The sequence below is a fragment of the Musa acuminata genome, chromosome BXJ3-10 (assembly GCF_036884655.1).
Source record: "Musa acuminata AAA Group cultivar baxijiao chromosome BXJ3-10, Cavendish_Baxijiao_AAA, whole genome shotgun sequence".
NCBI classification, from domain to species: Eukaryota; Viridiplantae; Streptophyta; class Magnoliopsida; order Zingiberales; family Musaceae; genus Musa; species Musa acuminata.
In genome coordinates, this window is record NC_088358.1 from 26,689,732 (window position 1) to 26,709,413 (window position 19,682).

The 19,682-nt window shown below is 47.9% G+C and overlaps 3 protein-coding genes across 3 annotated transcripts; 2 read left to right on the forward strand and 1 right to left on the reverse strand.

Moving 5' to 3' along the window:
• Nucleotides 1-51: 51 nt before the first annotated feature.
• LOC135650853 (pyruvate kinase 1, cytosolic) lies at nucleotides 52-9,423 on the reverse strand. The gene is made up of 16 exons (XM_065170488.1): nucleotides 9,172-9,423; nucleotides 8,994-9,090; nucleotides 8,812-8,909; nucleotides 8,002-8,157; nucleotides 6,879-6,956; nucleotides 6,512-6,643; nucleotides 5,557-5,637; nucleotides 5,313-5,384; nucleotides 5,139-5,228; nucleotides 3,144-3,288; nucleotides 2,959-3,047; nucleotides 2,159-2,254; nucleotides 1,981-2,048; nucleotides 1,788-1,887; nucleotides 1,476-1,535; nucleotides 52-430 (listed from the first exon to the last, which is right to left on the reverse strand). Exons 1-16 carry the CDS (start codon nucleotides 9,238-9,240, stop codon nucleotides 278-280), a joined length of 1,584 nt encoding a protein of 527 aa, XP_065026560.1. The 5' UTR covers nucleotides 9,241-9,423; the 3' UTR covers nucleotides 52-277.
• A 1,728-nt stretch (nucleotides 9,424-11,151) lies between these two features.
• LOC135651427 (uncharacterized) lies at nucleotides 11,152-13,602 on the forward strand. The gene has a single exon (XM_065171495.1). The coding sequence runs from the start codon at nucleotides 11,152-11,154 to the stop codon at nucleotides 13,600-13,602; it is 2,451 nt and encodes an 816-aa protein (XP_065027567.1).
• A 9-nt stretch (nucleotides 13,603-13,611) lies between these two features.
• On the forward strand, nucleotides 13,612-15,655 carry LOC135651428 (uncharacterized). The gene is made up of 2 exons (XM_065171496.1): nucleotides 13,612-14,497; nucleotides 14,724-15,655. The coding sequence occupies exons 1-2, from the start codon at nucleotides 13,612-13,614 to the stop codon at nucleotides 15,653-15,655; spliced, it is 1,818 nt and encodes a 605-aa protein (XP_065027568.1).
• Nucleotides 15,656-19,682: the final 4,027 nt, after the last annotated feature.

A 19,682-nucleotide genomic window follows, 5' to 3' on the forward strand; every position in this document is an offset into this window, starting at 1 on the left:
CAATTGGAAGAATATAATTCAGAGACTCAACATAGAGGAGAACTGTTGCAGTGGCACAATGAAAACCAGTTTCTGTGCAATCTCTCATTAGAGTAAACACTTGTAACTGATGTGGGAATTTGCGCAAATCTATGCACAGCAATTCGGAAACTTACCAACATCAGATGTTTGTTTGTTGGATTATGGTTTATTTGAGGAAACGTCTAGGTAAACACAAAAAGAGAAATAATCGATAGTTCAGCCACCTCCTGTCCGGAATATGCGAGAAAACAGCTCTTCAATCCTCTAACTCGATAATTTTGACCACTGAAGCATCTCCAACTTTCTGGCAGACGACGACTCGATCATGAGACTTGATCAGACCGGAGGCCTTGCCATGATCAAGAGCAACCTTCAAAACTGACTCATTGCTGGCACTGGTAGACTCAGCCTGCAGGAGTACAGGATGTTAAGTTACATAGTTTAGAAACAAAATGCCTATATATTACTGTTCAATAAAAGAGCCAGCTGTTAGCCTTAAGAAGCAATAAAAGGTTATACAGATAACCCATGAATGGATAAAGAAGACCATTCTCAAATAGTACAATCATCCAACCACTATAACATCATTTCAACTAGAATGATTCTTATTAGCATGTTTTTACTCTCGGGCAGGAATTCGTTGTGAATGTTACATGCCTTGTCTTATACTCTTCCGAACCAATTGCTTATGTTGACAATATATACCATACAGTTCTGCTGCTTCTCAGTCAGTGCCCTCACCAATAAAAGAGCTTGGCCACAGATGGTATGGGTGAGCAAGCAACTTTTTGGTTCCTTTATGGTCACTTTCTCTTCTTGTGACGCGAGTATCACGTGAAAGCATTATATATTTTGCCGCAGGCAACTTGAGGCATTTTCATGGTAAATTAAACAAAATTAGCTAACGAGAATATTGGAAGTTCATTTGTTCTATCAAACATGGTCTCATCCAAAGTATCCTCTCATTATAAAAATAAGCTTCGACGATCCTAATTAGAACACATTCCTCTCACCTATGTAACACTCATGCCAACAGCTGTCAGGTGTTTTTAGGCCTTATCAGAAACTAATCTGAAAGTGGTCATTCTGGTCACCCAACTTATTGTTATTAATCCAATTCATCATCCATGACAATATTTGAATTATAAGAATCTTTTAACTAGATGCAGATCCTAAAATCAACACATCAAACTTGCTATGGCTGAGTTTACATTATATCCAAGAAAAATGAGCAATCAAATTGAGTGAGGAATGTAATCCTGTGAGAAATATCAATCCTTACTCTTAACAAGTAAAACACCAAATATTTTGGCTGGTTGACTTATATAACACAAGATATCCTAGAAAAGATTCATGAGGTATCTTCTCAGAAGATAGAACAGCATCATTCCAAAACATCATGCATACAAGAAGCACATGAAGCTTAGGGAAGATGGGATATGGAAAGTACTTACAGGATGACGAGGATCAGCGAGCATAGGAAAAAGACCTCTAACTATAAGTGATTGTCTGGCCTGCCAATATTAATAACCTTTATCAGTGTTGGATCAAATGTGCCTACTAAAAACCATCGATAAAACAAATACAAGAAGAGTGGTAAAAGATGCCAACATCACAAATACACAATAAAATTTATTATATAAACAGTGGAAATAAAAAAGAAAGATAACAAAATCCTCAATTATTACTAGTGCATATCATCTCCATGACTTAATGTCTCAGGCTTGGTCAATATTAGTACAAAGAGTGGATAATAGCTCACATACTTCAAAAGCGCCACTGAAACTCCATCGAAGTTGGTTTGTCTTAAGCCGAGGGATGACAACAGATAATACAGGCATGGTGGGTCTATACTTGGCAATTAATCTACACAAGAACAAAAGACACGTCATGTATGTCAGACTTTTGGTATTAGCCACTGAACAACAGAAATTATGTGAAAATTTGAATGACTTGCACCTTGCAGCTCTACCAGATGAAGTGAAACAAATTATTATGGAAGCCTTCACTTTAATAGCAGCACGAACCTTAAGAAGATCATAACAGTGACCTTAACTATGTTTTTCAACTTTACAAATAAGTACACTTAATTTGATAACAGCTAAGTATACTTGAAATAAATAAGGCAAAAACATACAGCCGAGGAAGCAATGGACTCCAGGTGGGTCATCGGTTCTCCAACATATTTCACAGTCTTCTTGAAGTACAAATCCTGGTTGAAAACCTTCTCTGCCTGCAAAAAAAAGTTTTTATGATGATCAAAGAACAAGAAAAGCATCGCAAAGAGAGAAGAGAAGGATGAGGGTGGGGACTACAGACATGCGCATTGCAAAAACACTCAGTTACAAGAACTTCATGAGTTCATAAATGATGCAACAAAATCAATAATAAGAAAGCAAAATAAATTCAAACAAAAGAAAAAAAGAAAAGTCTTCAATCCACTATGTCAGCGATATGATCCTACAACCCTTTGATGAGATTAAAAAAATCACAGGATTAGTCACAGCTTTTCTCCTACCAGTTGCACCAAACTCTTCACACCCAAACACCATACACGCATTTCATATAGTACTTTTCTGTGATTGCTTAAAATACAACATTAGGGCTCATAACATCCTCATTTATATTTAAATCAAAACTTGTATATGTTGGCTTTCCGTATTTTACCAAACCATGCATCTTTTCCAAACACAAATAGGTCATTGAAAATTTCTATATTACCCGTCATATATCAGAACACAAACTGAGACAATAAAAGTGAAAAAAGGTAGCCACTCACGAGCCACATAGCACCGTAGCATATATGAAAAGAGAGCATGCATATTAAAAGCTTGTGTCAATTCAAACTCTTCCATATATTTTATCAATCCCCATAATAGCTATATATTAGTTCATCATTAATAATCAAACATTTATGACTACAAACAAAAGGCTTACCTCGTAACAAATTCTACCCACAGTCGATATAGTTTCAACAGGGTACAATCCTCGAAGTGTTTCAGCACCCAAAAGAATTGCATCACTTCCTGGAAAGAATCAAGATTGCTGATTCAAAGCTTTGAATAATAAATGAATGCACGTGTCCTGGACTACGAAAATGGACAGTACTTTAACGAATATACCATCAAGTATTGCATTCGCCACATCAGTTGCTTCGGCACGTGTTGGCCTCAAGTTGTCGGTCATGCTATCAACAACACGTGTGATAACTGCTGGCTTTCCAGCCATGTTGCATTTATAGACAGCAGCCTTCTGAAATAGAAACACCTGCAGATAAATAAGACATTAGGTAACAGAATACTTAATTAAGATAGGTGCAGTAGTAAATATAAGAAACAGACACTATTCTAGGACAACAAAAAGAAGAACAGCAATCAACATTTTGGAGCTATCAAGCACAAAAAGTATTTCTGCAATTTTTCCTCATTTCTGCTAGATTAATAACTCTCCGATTAACTCTCTTTATCCTCAAAATAGTTGCTGAAAAATATTCTGCCGATTGAGATGTTCATAGGTAAGTTCTTCATGAATTGATAGGCACGTCTTCAACACTCGTGAACTATTCCAAAATTCACTCAACACTAAGAGTTGCATCAGTTGACTACATCCTTGGCAAATAACGAGGTAATTAATAAGCATACCTTGCTTCAAAATTAAATTATTTTCTTATTCGTTTGTATTCATACATATAATTTCCATCATCAAACATGTATAATATCGCAAAGACTTTCATGGTTTGAGTAGTTTACATTATGGTTTGTCTTACCGGTCCATACCTACTAATCGGCTATCTATATAATACATACTGAATCGTACCAATATACCAACATACGATATGTGGGACGTACCAACAAACCAATATATACCGCTCATGATTTGTCTTACTGGTTCGTACCAATGTACTGATCGGCTGTCGATATGATACGTACCGTACCGTACCAATGTACTAACATATGATACGATAGGATGCACCAACAAACCGATATGTATCGCTCATACTGGTCCCCGATCGGACTGGTACATACCGTCCATACTGGGTGGTACGGCAAACCTTGGTTTACATCCTTATCAGCCATGGTACCGACAATAATTGTGTGCAAATTACTCAAAGGTGCAGCAGCACAAATTAACTGGCAAATCAGAAACTGAAGTGTATGTATTTGTCGACAGACAATCAATGTCAAAATTTTAAGTAATGGAGAGAAAGACAAAGTGACACAAAATATCTTCACGTAAAAAGACCAGTGACCACAATAACCAGCAAACAGCATTCCAAAGAACCTCTGTGAGATGCAAAGAGACCATGTTTACAAGAACATAGGACTTCCAAGAACTGAGCCAAAATAATTCATATAGAAAGAATTATTAGATTAGTTGAAACTCAAACCAGGCCAAGACATAATGGTTTCTTCTTCTCTTCATCTTGAAGAGGTTCTGGATTCAAATCCTTGATGAGGTTGTGCTCAAGTATTTGACCCAGGTATTTCTGTTACTCTCACATTAACTGGAACCTGGTTGCAACACTGAAGTCATGCGATTGTATAATAGACATGCTCATAAAGCTTGTTTCAATCAGATACAAAAAACATGTTATTTTATGGCCGTTATTTCACTATGTAGGAGTGCACATGGTATAAAATCATTTACTAATATGTTAAATGCAGATGCAGCCATGTCTAAATTTCATGAAATTTTCACATGCATTAGACTGGATAATCCTGACCTCTCTATGCTACATGTTCCCAAGAACATTATGCAGAACTAAACACCAAGTACAGCATTATTTACACATTCGATATCGAGGGTTTGTAAATAGCAATCATTTTGCAACTTCAGAACTAGATAGTGAAGACAAAGAGTTTGTAAATGATTATTATGCAAGAAGTTAGCTATCCAGAATTAACAAGGTAATAATGACCACACAAAATTCAATAAACTGACTCATTTTAGCCTTATTTAATTAATTGCTCATATTTCACTCATTATAAAAAAAATTAATTTTGCTTTACACAGCCATCTTTTGTGATTTTCATTGACATCCAGTGAGATGTCACAAATATAATAACTCAGGAGTAATAGCTGTCCCAATGCTAGCCACAATAATGAAATTTCCCAACCTTCTCAGGTGGGAGATCTATTCCAAGATTCCCACGCGAAAGAATGATGCCATCTGCTTCTTGTAGAATCTCATCAAAATGTGTTAGACCCTTCAAGAAAATGAACAATGGAACTCGTAACAGGAAAGTTGTAAGGTAAACGTGCTAATTAACATTTTTTTTTTTGCAGCTAACCTCTATGCTCTCGACTTTTGCAAATATTTGTGTTTGGCAAAGATCACCTAACTTTGACAGGAATTCTCGAGCCTGAACTCATTGAAAGAAAAACACAAAAGAAGTTTTAGGTAAATGAACAAGTCGAGCATCAAATCAGGAAAAAATAATTGCAAAAGAAAAATAAAGATTTGGAAATCAACACTTTAATATACTTCAGAGTAAATACAAGGGAAACAAAAGTGATGTGAATTAAATAGCTTACTTGCCGAACATCTTCGGCATGCCTCGTATAAGATAATGAAAGGAAGTCAATTTTGTTGCGGACACCCCATGTACCTATTGCCTGAAAAACAGACAAATTGTTTAATGGGATAAGAAGCTTATAAATATAGATGCTATAGTAATCAAGAAACATATTTAGTACCAGCAAACAAGAAACTGTATTGATGATAATTCGTCTCTCTCAAGGACTAAAGTTAGCAGTCTGATTTGAAAAGCTATATAGAATAGACACTCTTTTTTCTTTAAAAAAAAGGTTGCTGACATCAGAGATAAGCACCACTACAAAGTTATTTCAGTATGCCATTATGCAGTGGACTTGAAAAAACATCAAGCACAGGTTCAACCTAGTGTGGTCGGTTGACCACTGAATCAAAATTTAAAAAACATTTAAAATATGGTAACAAGGCTCTGAAATGACTATAAAACCAAAAAAAATGCTTCTCTCACTCAACAGATTACCCATAACAAAAAGGACCATAGAAATGCAAGAACATGATACAACCAGCTTTATAATTATGTGAGGAATGGATTAACCTATGCTAAGCTGCTGATAGAAATAATGTTGGCACTGGTAGAAGTCGGAAGCTAAAGTCTAGAGGATGTATCCTTGCTATGTGTCAGAAGGCGTTTTAATTAATTACGGAGAGATAAATCATGATGATGATAGAGAAAGGCCAATTTTACTCCAAATTTGTCCTCTAAGCACAACACTTCTTTTCTTCCCTGTCTGTATTATATACTGACAATTTGATGCACTATATCATTCTAATATAGCTTCACCATAACTGCTTTTTAGATTGCTCTATGAGGCGCGTTAAAGATGATAATAGATGAAATAATCAAGAATTAATGAGTTTTTCACACAAAATATATCAGGAAAGCTTATTATTATGATAAGAGCAATGCTGATCAAGAGTTACAATGTTTTCTCTTACAATTTTATCAGCTTCAGTAAGTGTTGGCAAATCAATATGGATTTGGGAGACATGCAGGGTGAAGAGTGACCCAGCCAGAGTAGCAGTATTTTTTATTATACAGACTACATCTTCCCCTTTCAACTCAGAAACCTGCAGATACATACATCAAACATCAAAAAGAAAAAAGAGAAAAGTGAGCACGAACAAGCCTCAAGAAATATAAGAAGTGACTAATGTAACAGAGACTAGCAAGCTTAAATATACAATATCCTGCTTAAGCAACTCTTCTCAGACTGCAATATTAGTCCCCTTCGACAGCTGAGTAAACCAGTTCTTTTAATTATCAGTCAATCAAGAAATAGAAGACAGCTTTGAAAAGCCATACCTCCAACCAAACAGATGTAGTTTCACTTCCAGTGAACAAGTACTGGCCAATAAATATTGTGTCCCCTGGCTTTACTGACTGCACAAGAACAAATTATATGCAAATGTTACTTTAAGTAATTCTTAAGTTAAAATTGCAGTCTGGTAGATACAAAATGGCTGAAATATAATAGCTGAACTTCATGTCCACAGTAGCCCCTAGATGGATATTATGTGATGTAATAGTTGAACTGTTAAACCTAACATCTATGGTCAGCATGTGATAGTTATTGTGTTATAGTGCATGTTCCAAATTCAAGAAAACCTAGGAAAGATCACAGATACTTATCAATTCAAGTCATCCAATGCATCTACAGTGATAAATTATCTTGTTTCAATCAACCCAATGCAGATTAAATCAGGTACTCGATTCTATCTTTCTAAATGTTGTTGAGTTCAGTTAGCGTGAGTATGATGAGATTGTTAGAATCACAAATAAGATTACAAAAACCGCACATACACAGAGGAATGAGGATAGTAAGTTCAAGGTGAGTAGGAGAACAAAACTATTCAGCATGTGATGAAGGATAGATGATGAAATCCAAACTACATGGTAATATGATTTTTGCATATGAATATGTTTGTGGACCTGAAAGATCAAGATTTGAATCACGGAAATAACCTCTTTAAAATATTTAAAGATAAAGCTACATATATTGACCCTCTCCGGATCTCACATTGATGGGAGCCTTATGCACTACGTACGCCCTAATATGTTTGTGAACGCAGGCATCCCCTATTTTTCAACTCATTCATTCATCATGATTACATATTTAGTTATTTCTGTAGCAAAAGGAGCGATCAATAAGAGGAGGTAAATAAGATAGAGGAAATGGGCGAGAGAGTGGGAGAGATTGAGCATGCAGGAGAACAAAGAGAAGGTAGGCACATTTCATGTGCAGGGTTTTGAACGAGCAAGAACAGTTAAATAGGATGAGAAACATTTGTTCCAACATAACAATTGATACAAGGAAATTTATATTAAACCAGATTAAGGAATATATGCACACGCAGAACTTAATGAGATCACCTAGTTATTAGCATAGTGCAACAATGAGCATGGTTCGAAGAAGAAAATTGCTTGCCTTTGACAATCCACTAAAGTTTATAGGCAACAACTCAGACGATGCTTCCTGGTCCTTATCTGGTGTCAAAATAACATAACCATCCGCCTCAAGTGAGATGGCCTTCTCGCTTTTGTTCACAACCTGCAGCTCTGGACCCACTGTATCTAACATGACCTGGAAAACAGGAAACGTTATTGGTCTTTATGAAGCATTTTACAAAGTTATATTATACAATCAGAAAAATTGTCAGCTGGATCTGAATTTGAAGATACAAGTTTCATGACCAGACAAATTAAAAGTAAACTAATATGTAAATCAAAAGAGCAGGCCATGCTTACTCAGTTGGTATGCTCCTTTTGAATAAAGGGGCAGAGTGCTTGAAGCCCCAAAGACGCAATCTTTTTTCTAGCCTATGAAGGATTTATTCGTGCTATATGCATGATTAAGCCCCTTGTGGGGCTTTTGCAGGCCTATATGAGTTTAATGGGTTTTACAAGTATCGAACTGATCTTGTATTCTACCATGGCCTATGGTGACCTTGTGACTTTTAAGTAGAAAGAGAACAAGGATAAATTCGTCAGCCTAAGTCGCCAACATCATAGCAAATTTTGACAGCGCAAGTTCTTGTATCCATAGTACACAAATAAATAAACCCCAATAGGGCTTTCATCAACCAGCAGAAAAAAGCGATGAGGAAACTAAGCTCAGATTCTATGGTATATGACAAGGAATCGTACTGGCAGCTAAGACAAAAAAAAAAGGTATATATAATGTGCAACCAGCAATCAGAACTCCTATATAAGCAGGTGGCAAATAGCCAAGACTTACGGCGCACAATTTTTTGGTGCTCTTGATTGCAGTCTTGAGATTTTCCAGGGTCTCCTGGTGATACTCGACGTCCCCCCACGAGAAGTCAAACCGTGCCACTGCCACAGGAAGAACGCAATCAACCGATCAAAACAAAACAGCCTAGTGACGCGAAGCAGGTGAGGCAAGAACATGAGGCATACCCGACATGCCGGCCTTGAGGCAAGCGGAGATCACCTCCACCGACCGGGATTTGGGGCCGAGCGTCCCCACGATCTTGGTCATGGCAGGGAAGAAACTCTGCACACGCAAAACAACATTTCGTGTCAGTGATCCGGGATCTTCTTCGCCCAGAGATCGATCGAGAGAGAAAAGACGTACTGGCTTCGATGGTTCGAGGATGGAGGCCATCCTGATGGGTTCTTCCAGGAGAAGGTGGGTCGAATGCATCTTTCTTCTTCTGGATCTGTGCTTCTGCTTCGGCTAGGTCTGCTTGCGATCGACAACAGAAGACGCCCTCTCTCTCGCTCTCTCTTATGCTAATTCTCCTTTCCCCTCGCCCAACCCACAACAGCGCACGGATATTACTTCTTTAATGGCGCCATTGTCCACAGATTCATCAGAGACTCTACAACACGCGAACTCTTCAATGCCTGAACGCACGTTCTTCTGGGGCCCAGTCATCGGTGTGCGATGACGGAGCGGTGGGTCATTCGGCCTTAGACATGGACTTCCGTTGAATCGTTTTGAATGGCCAAACTTGGTTTCGACGCCCGAGGTATAAAACCAGCGGCTGCACGCAGCTGGTTCCGGTTCGCCCGCGTGGTCCGTGTTCCACAGCCAATGGCCAATAGAAACATGGGATCGGTGGGTGACGACGGGCAAAACCGTGGGGGACGGGTCGGCTCTCCCACCGCACTCGCACGCCTCCGTATCGCACGAACGGTACGTGTGGTGGCGACCGAGGCATTGGCCTCGCCTATGCGGTATGATGGCTCGGCCAGCTCATAGATTGTCGAATTGGTAATGGCTATGATGGAAGATATGCTTGGACGTTTCGGTTACATCATGCACAAATAAACAGAACGTTTGCGTCTTGTGATGTTGATGAGGAGCGGTGGTTCGCAGTAACGGACAACGGAAGTAGGCATCATTGAGAGCGAGATAGTTACTGGAATCGAATGTAAAGAGGCTGTAGGGAACCGAAGCGCTTCTAATTAAAATTGGAAGCCCTGTCATAGTGTTTATTCTGTGCTTTTTGTAGTCCGTATTTATTTGGGTCCCACTGATAGGAGTATGACGCGGCACACGGGAGAAGGTTTTGGGTGGGTTTGTTGGGAACCACTCTTTTTATAGTTCTGCACCATTATTGGTTTGACTTCCCGTTGGGTGTTTTGGGCATTTGCTGGTCCAATTCGATAATTGTCTTGTAGTTAATCATTCACTTCCTGAATGATTGAGAGTGACTTCCATTATTTTGAATTCCTCTCAAAATTCAAAACATGTCATGTTGTGAAGATAAAATTTGATTAAGGATTTTACTATTACCAACTAAGTTAATTTACACTTTAAATGACTTTTTGTTAGTATAATTTGTCAAAAAAAGATTTGGATCAATTATGAAGTTATTTGCCAATACTTGGTCACATCTGATAGGGGAATCACCATAAAAGTCAACGGGGACATGGACCATGACGCCAGCCATCTCAGGGCGGGACAATAGAAGGGACTCCCCTCAGAGAGTGATGGCGACGCGATATGCCACGACACCCTTCGCGCGTGGGCCGCACCCTGTCCGAGTGAACGGGCATTAATGTCGACTCGATGTCTCCAACGTCACCCCCCTCAGCCAGCGACTCCCTCGCCCATACCTAGCACGTTCACCCAAATGCAGAGGGCGACGATCGATGCCGCCCATACCCTGCGACAGGGTGATCCGACACGCCACCCTAATGGCAATGTCAAATCCAGCTAGAGACACGACCCCGTTCTGACAAACAGGAACATCAGGTAACATCAGACCCAAACTATAAAAGAATCCAGGGCCTAATGGTCAAGGGGACTCAAGAGAGAAAAAAAGCCCCTTCTCGTCCACTAATTAGACCGTCGGAGGGGTCGGGCCCAAAAGACGGCCCGACCTTTGTGCAGGTACACGACGACCACATTGCCAGGGGATTGCAGCTAACCAACTCTGTGGACCACATTCGGATCGGGTTGCTGCGAGCGCTCACCCAAAGGACGTCAAGAGGCTCTACCCGCGATCTTCGGCATCCGGACCCCTGAACCAAGCCGTAACGTACCAAGATCACGGCTTAAACGGGTGCAGACCGCATCAGAATGGCGCTAGAAGGAGGGCCCCGAATGCCGAACGATCCTCACGCCGACCCTCTCGGACCCGTCACCCACGGAGAAGGAGAAATGCTGACGTCAACGCCAGATCGTTATTGGCGCCTGTTCAACGACTTAGGGATGCCACCCCCATTATCCACGGTCGACCCCCCGGCCGTACTGCCCGAGGCGTTTCTCGCCCTCGTTAAGCAAGTGCAGGGAATGATGGAGATAATGCAGACTGTTGTCCCGCTCATTCCCGAGATCAGGCGACTGACAGACGCCTCCGCCGACCCAGCTCATCTAAGGCCGAGCACGGGACAGGATGCGACCGGTGAAACCCGAGACGGGGCCGTCCACCACGAGGGTTCGCCCGCACATGTTTCTCCTGCACCCTCTCGAGCCGCACGACGTCGCCCCGAGCCTGACACCGTATCGTCCGACTCGACGGACAGCTTCATTAAGGTACAATTCTCCCAGGTCAATCGCCGCCTGGACGAGTTCCGACGCGAGCTCCAAAGGTCGCGGGACGAATCAAACGAGGGCACCTCGGGGGGATCCCCTTTCATTCAGGAAATACAAGAAAAACCTGTCCCCCTCAACTTTAGGGTACCGGCCCTAGAAACATACGACGGCGGCTCCGACCCAACGGAGCATGTCGCCGCGTTCAGAACTCAGATGGCCCTTTACGGCACGTCCGACGCGCTAATGTGTCGTACATTCCCGACCACCTTCAGAGGACCAGCACGCGCGTGGTTCAGCCGGCTGCGACAATCCTCAATCGTATCTTTTAACCAGTTCGCCAAAGAGTTCGAACAAAACTTCCTTACCAGCGCGCGGCCTCGGCCTTCCATAGCCGCCCTGCTGGCATTGTCGCAGCACGAAGAAGAAACGCTCGCACTGTTTGTAACACGCTTCGCCGCGGAGATCCGCAGGTATTCGGACACTCACCCCTCTCTGATCATGCAGGCGTTCCTGACGGGGCTAAAACCCTCGAGGTTCTTCTGGTCACTAATCGAGAAGCCGCCCGCCACTGTCCCTGAGATGCTCCACCGGGCCAACCAATACGTCGCCGGCGAAGCGTTGGCAGCAGGAAGGCGCCCGATCGGGAAGAAATCACGAACCGAGCAACCCCGAGCCGCCGCCTCGTCGGTCGACCCGCAACCCCGTCGGAGGCTTGACCACCCCGAGCAACGGCTCCCGAGGCCTCCGCCCCTCCCGCTCAACACACCTCGTACCGAGATCTTCCTCCAGATCAGGGAGAAAGGTCTTTTGCGGCCCCCTAATCCCATGAGAGCTACTTACAAAGATCGGTCGAAATACTGCAGGTTCCACCGAGACCACGGCCATGACACAGAAGACTGTCACGACCTCCAGAACCAGATTGAGGAGCTGATCAGAAGAGGGTACCTCGGCCGTTATCTCAAAGAACCCCGGGAAGCAACCCCGCGTCCCCGGATGCCTGTGGAAAGGCAGGTCGATGTCATCATCGGTGGACCGACGGCAGGCGGCAGCAGCTCAAGCGCAAGGAAATCCTATGCCAGGAGCTCGGTCGAGAAGCGCCCCCGACCCGAACTAGAACCCGAAATCTCTTTTGGGGCCGAGGAGGGGGAAAGGTCCCATCATGACGACGCTCTGGTAATTTCCATCCAGATCGCCAACGCTCGGGTAAAGCGGGTAATGGTCGACACTGGGAGCTCCGCTGACATCCTATACCTCGACGCCTTCAAAAGGCTCGGCCTGCCCACCGAAGACCTCGTTCCCATGAGCTCGGCACTCACGGGGTTCACCAGAGACTCAATCTCCCCGCTTGGCACCACCACACTCCCTGTCTCCATTGGGGAGGAGCCAAGGACCAAGACAATAATGACTACGTTCATGGTGGTCAACCTGCCCTCGGCCTACAACGTCATCCTCGGACGCCCAACGCTCAACAAGCTAAAAGCAGTAGTCTCAACCTACCACCGAGCCATCAAGTTTCCCACCTCGGCAGGGGTCGGAGAGTCACGAAGCGACCCAGGTGAGTCAAGAAGGTGTTACCTCACCGCGGTCTCCCGAACGAAGAGGGCATGCCCCCATATCCCAGACCCTCGAGAAGAGGCCGCCACGTCAACACACCTTGAGCCACCCGAGCAGCTTACCGAGGTGCCAATAAAGGGAGACCGGCCCGGTCAGACTGTGAAGATCGGCGCAGCCCAGCCCGAAGAAAACCAGCTCCAACTCGTCGAATTCCTGAAGGCAAACGCCGATGTATTCGCATGGTCCCCCAAGGAAATGCCAGGGATCGATCGGACGGTAGCCGAACACCAGCTTAACATCAATCCCGAGGCCAGGCCAATAAAGCAAAGACCACGCAGGTTCGCCCCCGACCGGCAGAAGGCGATCAGCGAAGAGGTCGACCGATTGACAGAGGTCGGATTCATTTCCGAAGTGAAGTACCCCCAGTGGCTGTCAAATGTAGTCCTCGTTAAAAAACCTAATTGAAGCTGGCGGATGTGTGTTGACTACACCAATCTCAACCGAGCGTGTCCCAAAGACTACTACCCGCTCCCGAGAATAGATCAGCTAGTCGACGCCACCTCGGGCTACGAGCTCCTTACCTTCTTGGACGCATACTCGGGCTACAACCAAATCCGCATGGCGCCAGCGGACCAAGAGAATACCGCTTTCATCACCGACAGAGGAATATATTGCTATAAGGTGATGCCGTTCGGCTTAAAGAACGCTGGGGCAACCTACCAGAGGATGGTCGACAAGCTGTTCAGACGCCAGATTGGCAGGAACATGGAAATATATGTGGACGACATGATCGTAAAAAGCAAAACCGCGGAGGCGCACCTGGCCGATTTGGCCGAGACTTTTCAGACCCTCAGGCGATTCCATATGCGTTTGAACCCCGCAAAGTGCGTCTTCGGGGTCAGCTCGGGAAGATTCCTCGGCTTCGTCATCCACCAGAGTGGAATAGACGCCAACCCGGAAAAGGTACGGGCCATAACCCGGATGCACTCACCCCGCTCTGTCAAAGAAGTACAGTGTCTCACGGGGAAACTGGCGGCGCTCAGTAGATTCATATCCAGGTCGGGCGACCGATGCCTGCCTTTCTTCCAGGCTCTGCAACAAGTCAACAACTTCACCTGGACACCCGAGTGCGAGGAAGCTTTTGAAGACCTGAAGGCGTACCTTACCCGCCTGCCCCGACTCGCTTCCCCTGAGCCAGGAGAAACCCTGGGCCTTTACTTGGCGGCGTCAGCACGGGCAGTTAGCTCGGCGTTGGTCCGAGAAGCACCGCCCAAGCAGCAGCCCATCTATTACGTCAGCCACGTCCTTGCCGGGGCCGAGGCGCGGTACCCCCCCCATCGAAAGGCTGGCTCTGGCGTTGGTAAAGACAGCGCGAAAGCTACGCCCATACTTCCAGTCCCACACAATCAAAGTCATCACCGACCAACCGCTGCAGAAAATCCTATCCAAGTTCGATGTGTCGGGGCGAATGTTACGATGGTCGGTCGAGCTCAGCGAGTTCGACATCCAATACTCTCCGCGAAACGCCATCAAAGCCCAGGCACTAGCCGATTTCATCTCTGAACTAACGTCCGAGGATTGTGCAGAGGGGCGCAAGGACGCCGACCGTGCGTGGACCCTGCATGTTGACGGCTCCACCATCACCGGTGTGGCTGGAGTTGGCCTCATCCTTAAAAGCCCTACCGGAGAAACCTACGAAAGGTCCGTCCGACTGCAATTCCAAGCCACCAACAACGAAGCCGAGTACGAGGCGCTACTACATGGCCTACGCCTCGCCTTGGAGATGCAGGTAGACAACCTCGAGGTATTCAACGACTCTCAGCTAGTGACGGGACACGTAAATGGGAGCTACGAGGCCCGGGACCCCACGATGGCATCATACCTGGCGGAAACACAACGGCTCGCCCGCCTCTTCAGCCGGTTTTCGATCACACAAGTGCCCCGGGCCCAAAACGCATCCGCCGACGCTCTGGCAAAAGCAGCCTCCGCACGGGGTTTGGAAAAAGCCTCCGTGACCGAGCCCATAACAGCGTCGACCATACCATCCTGCGGCGTCGTCGAGACCCGAACCTCGCCAAACTGGATGGAGGAAATACTCTGCTTCAAGTCAGATGGGGAGGAGCCCGACGACCCGGCGGCAGCAAGACGACTAAGGCGAACGCAGACCTGGTATAGCCTGGTCGGTGGGAAGTTGTACCGCAGAGGCTTCTCACAGCCCCTCTTGCTCTGCCTCGCACCCCCCGAGGCCCACACTGTCCTCGCCGAGCTTCACGAGGGAATTTGTGGGGAGCATATAGGGGGTCGGACCTTGGCCTTCAAGGCCCTCCGACAGGGATACTACTGGCCAACAATGCGCCGAGACGCTGCAGCATACGTGCGGCAATGCCAGCCGTGCCAACGGCACGCCCGACTGCAGCATCAACCGGCGGTCCCTCTCAACTCGATGGAAATCGCTTGGCCCTTCGCCCAGTGGGGACTCGATCTCCTCGGCCCCTTCCCTCCGGCTTCGGGGCAATGACGTTTCCTCATTGTCGGGGTGGATTACTTCACAAAATGGGTTGAGGCCGAACCATTGGCCTCCATCACCGAGAAGCAAGTTCAAGGCTTTACGTGGAAAAATATCATCACTCGGTTCGGGATCCCGAGGGCCATTATCACCGACAATGGAGCCCAGTTCAACAACGCCAAGTTTAAGGCTTACTGCTCGTACGGAATACAACTGAAGTTTAGCTCGGTGGCACACCCTTAGACCAACGGACAGGCCGAGGTAATGAATCGGGCAATTCTAGAAGGCCTCAGGAGGAGAGTCTCAGGCGCACTCGGAGCTTGGGTAGACGAACTCCCGAGCGTCCTATGGGCGATGCGGACAACCCCGAAGACGGCTTCAGGCGAATCCCCGTTCAGCCTTGCATTCGGGACCGAAGCGGTCCTTCCGCCTGAAATAGTATTCTCAACTTTTCGCACCTCGGATTACGAACAAGATGGTTCTGAGGAAGGCCTGAGAGCGCACTTAGACCTCCTCGAGGAAAGGAGGACCGAGGCCCACCTGCGCACCCTGACCTATAAGAAGGTCGTGGCACGGATGTACAACCGAAGAGTCCGTCCCCGCCCGATCGAGATCAGAGACCTCGTCCTCCGCAAAGCAGAGGTAACCGACCCGACCCGGGCGGGAGGCAAGCTCGCACCCAACTGGGAAGGCCCATACAGGGTCTACGACATGATCCGAGAAGGGACCTACCGGCTCGAGACTATGGAAGGAGACCGCTTACCAAGGACATGGAACACAGCAAACCTAAAAAAGTTCTACCCATAAAGAGAGATCAAAACGAGGGTATACATTATAAGAGACCCACGGGTAGTCCAATATAAAAAGATCTGTACATACAACGGGTAGGCGATACAGAGACCAAAGGCCGACCCGACTAAAAGCAAAAAGAAAAAAGCAAGATACAAGTCAACTCGGAGGGGGCGTCTCGGGCCCATCATCGAAGGGGACGCTCGTCGGCATGTCCACGCCGTCATCCGCAGGGTGGTCGGCAAAAGGGTCCGCCTCCAGCTCCCACTCCGGATGGGTCGATCGGGCGCGAGCGCAGGCCACCCGGTACCCGAACTCATACGTCACCCTCCCCGACCTGACCAGGCCGCGCTCAAAACTCGCCGAGGCCTTATACTCGACGACCGCCCTCTCCAGCCGCTCCGGCAGCGCTCGCTGCTCTTCCTTCAGGGCTTCCTCGGCCGCCCAAGCCGCGGATCGAGCAAACTCGATGTCGTTTGAAAGCGTCTGCCGTTCGTCGTCCAGCGTCCGGGTCCGAGCCTGACTCTCGTCCATCTCGGCCTTCAAGCGCTTCACCTCCTCCTCCAAGGCCGAGGCACGTTGCTCGGCGGCCACTACTGCCTCCGGGCCGGACGACCGCCTCAACTCTTCGTTCTCTAGGCGCAGCGCGGCGAAGGCGTTCGATTGACGCTCGACCATCCTCCCAGCGTCAAGGGCCCGGTCAAGCAGAGCCATGGCGTAGTGTTGACCCTGCACCGAGACGTAGTGTCAAGATCCACGGGAAATAGCCATTGAATGTAAGCGGGATGTCAGTACTCACCCAGACCAAAGACTTGGCCGCCCGATCTGCCAAAACTTCCGAGGTTAGGCCGTAAAGCTCCTTGGCCAGCAGCGGGTGCAGGGCGCCCCGGATGAACTCCTGGGCCACCGCTCCATCGGCCCACACACGGCTGTCCGCCTTAAGAGCGGACCACCGAGGAACATAGGGAGCTCCCGTCGCTCCCATTGGAAGGCAGGTCATGCCCGGAGTCCGGTACTCTTCGCCGGCTGACCCACCAACGCGGCATAAGTCCCGCATCGACTTCGGGCACTGAGAAGCCCCTGGGGCAGGATCCCCCCCGGCCGACCCGGCCGCCTCCTTGCCTTTGGCAGCCCCCGAAGCCTCGCCCGGCGGAATGCTTCCCGCCGAATGGCACTCGCGAGCAGCCGACCTCGCGGACACCTTCCTGACCGCGGTCTTCAGCTTCTTGGTCGGACGCCTTACGTCCGGGGAGCCCGGGCCACCCTCTGATGCCCCCCTTTTCGGGGCGACTCCTGAACCGTCGCCGCCCTGGGGCGCGGCCACCCTGGATCGTCCCTGAAACGCCTTCTTCACAGATTGAAGATCCACCATCTCTGCAAGGAAAAACCCGGTCAGTCAGATGTCCCGAGACGAATGGTTATACACAGCATAAAAAACACCATACCCCCGGCAGCCGGGCTCAGCCCTGCGGTGGCCAGCCACTCCTCGGTCATCTCTCCGATTGCCCGAGAAGAAGACAGAATGCCCCTCAGGCGATCCACATCCCTCGACTCCCTGCCAGAAAGCAACGGGAGGACGTTGTCGACAGAGCGGGAGGTCCACCCGGTGCTGAAGCCCCATCCCCGACTGCAGCTGACAAAGAAGAAACGGCTCTTCCAACCTTTATTGTTGGAAGGGGCCCCGCCGATCTTGAACCCGCTACGTGCGGCCATGTAGTAGCCGCCCCGACCCCGACACAGTCGAAAGCAAGCCAGAAATAGATCCCTGGACGGTTCTATCCCGGCCGCCCGACACTCTCCAAGGAAGACGACTAGATAGCGCCACGAATTTGGCGCCATTTGAGATGGCGATATACCCCACTTACGGAGACAGTCCTCAATCATGGGATGAAGCGGAAAACGTAACCCCGCCTCGAGGGCGCCCGCCGTCAGACCAAACCCCTGCGTAAATTGGTCATACGGGCGCTGGCCCGGACGGGGGGCGGACAGAGTATAACCCTCCGGGATCCAGTAGCGAGCCCGGAGCTCCCCCAGGAACTCCTCCGTCACCACCGAGTCCACGTCATGCCACTGCTTGAACTTCTCAAGCAGGGCGGAACTCCCTCCCACTTCTAAGGGGACGCTCCCCGGAGATAAGTGCCTGACTCCGGGGCGCTCGGAAGAGGAGGTAGAGGTTGAAAGAAGAGAGGAGGAAGACGAAGACATCATAACCTCAAGGTGACGAGAAAGGCCTGAGTCGAGAAAGAGCAAACGGGAAGCGGCAGCGGCCGGACAGAACAACGGCAGGCAAGCAATGGCAGGAAAGCTTCTCTGGGGAAAGCTTATGTATAATGAGTCGCGGACGACGTTCGAGTTTCCCGAGGAAGAAAAGGCAAGTCGCGGCCCTCAAGGCCAGCAGGGCGCCTCAGAATCCCGCGTCCGCCGATTTCGAAGAGCCCGCCCAAGGGAACTTGATTCCCAGGAGCCGCGCCACACTCCCTCGGAGCACCACGTGGCGCGCAGCGCCGCGCATCCCATCGCCGCAATTTATGGCGCCCACCTTCCTGCCTGCGGAAGACAGCAAAGTAGCAACTCCCAAGTACACGAGAGACCTATGCCCCAGAACACGGCGCTCGTTCCAGTTCAGGTTCCGACCTGCGACTCGTCAACCCAGTCATTTCGAGTCGTTCCAGTTCAGGCTCCGACCTGCGACTCGTCAACCCAGTCATTTCGAGTCGCTCCATCTCCGTTCCCGACCCGCGACCCCTCGATCCAGTCATTTCGAGTCGTTCCAGTTCAGGTTCCGACCTGCGACTCGTCAACCTAGTCATTTCGAGTCGTTCCAGTTCAGGTTCCGACCTGCGACTCGTCAACCCAGTCATTTCGAGTCGCTCCTATTCAGGTTCCGACCTGCGACTCGTCAACCCAGTCATTTCGAGTCGTTCCAGTTCAGGTTCCGACCTGCGACTCGTCAACCCAGTCATTTCGAGTCGCTCCTACTCAGGTTCCGACCCACGACTCGTCAACCCCGACGTCCCGAGTCGCTCCATCTCCGTTCCCGACCCGCGACCCCTCCGTCCGCGAAATTCTAAAGACCAATGCCGCAAACCTCTGCCTGGGGGGGGGGGAAGTGATAGGGGAATCACCATAAAAGTCAACGGGGACATGGACCATGACGCCAGCCATCTCAGGGCGGGACAATAGAAGGGACTCCCCTCAGAGAGTGATGGCGACGCGATATGCCACGACACCCTTCGCGCGTGGGCCGCAC

Coding starts and splice junctions, on each gene's coding strand:
- LOC135650853 (XM_065170488.1), bottom strand. CDS start 9,240: ATGCATTCGACCCACCTTCTCCTGGAAGAACCCATCAGGATGGCCTCC. Junction 5,638..6,511: donor TTACTGAAGCTGATAAAATT/GTAAGAGAAAAC, acceptor TCTGTTTTTCAG/GCAATAGGTACATGGGGTGT. Junction 1,536..1,787: donor GTTTCAGTGGCGCTTTTGAA/GTATGTGAGCTA, acceptor TAATATTGGCAG/GCCAGACAATCACTTATAGT.
- LOC135651427 (XM_065171495.1), top strand. CDS start 11,152: ATGCCGAACGATCCTCACGCCGACCCTCTCGGACCCGTCACCCACGGA.
- LOC135651428 (XM_065171496.1), top strand. CDS start 13,612: ATGTGTGTTGACTACACCAATCTCAACCGAGCGTGTCCCAAAGACTAC. Junction 14,498..14,723: donor AAAGGCTGGCTCTGGCGTTG/GTAAAGACAGCG, acceptor AGGATTGTGCAG/AGGGGCGCAAGGACGCCGAC.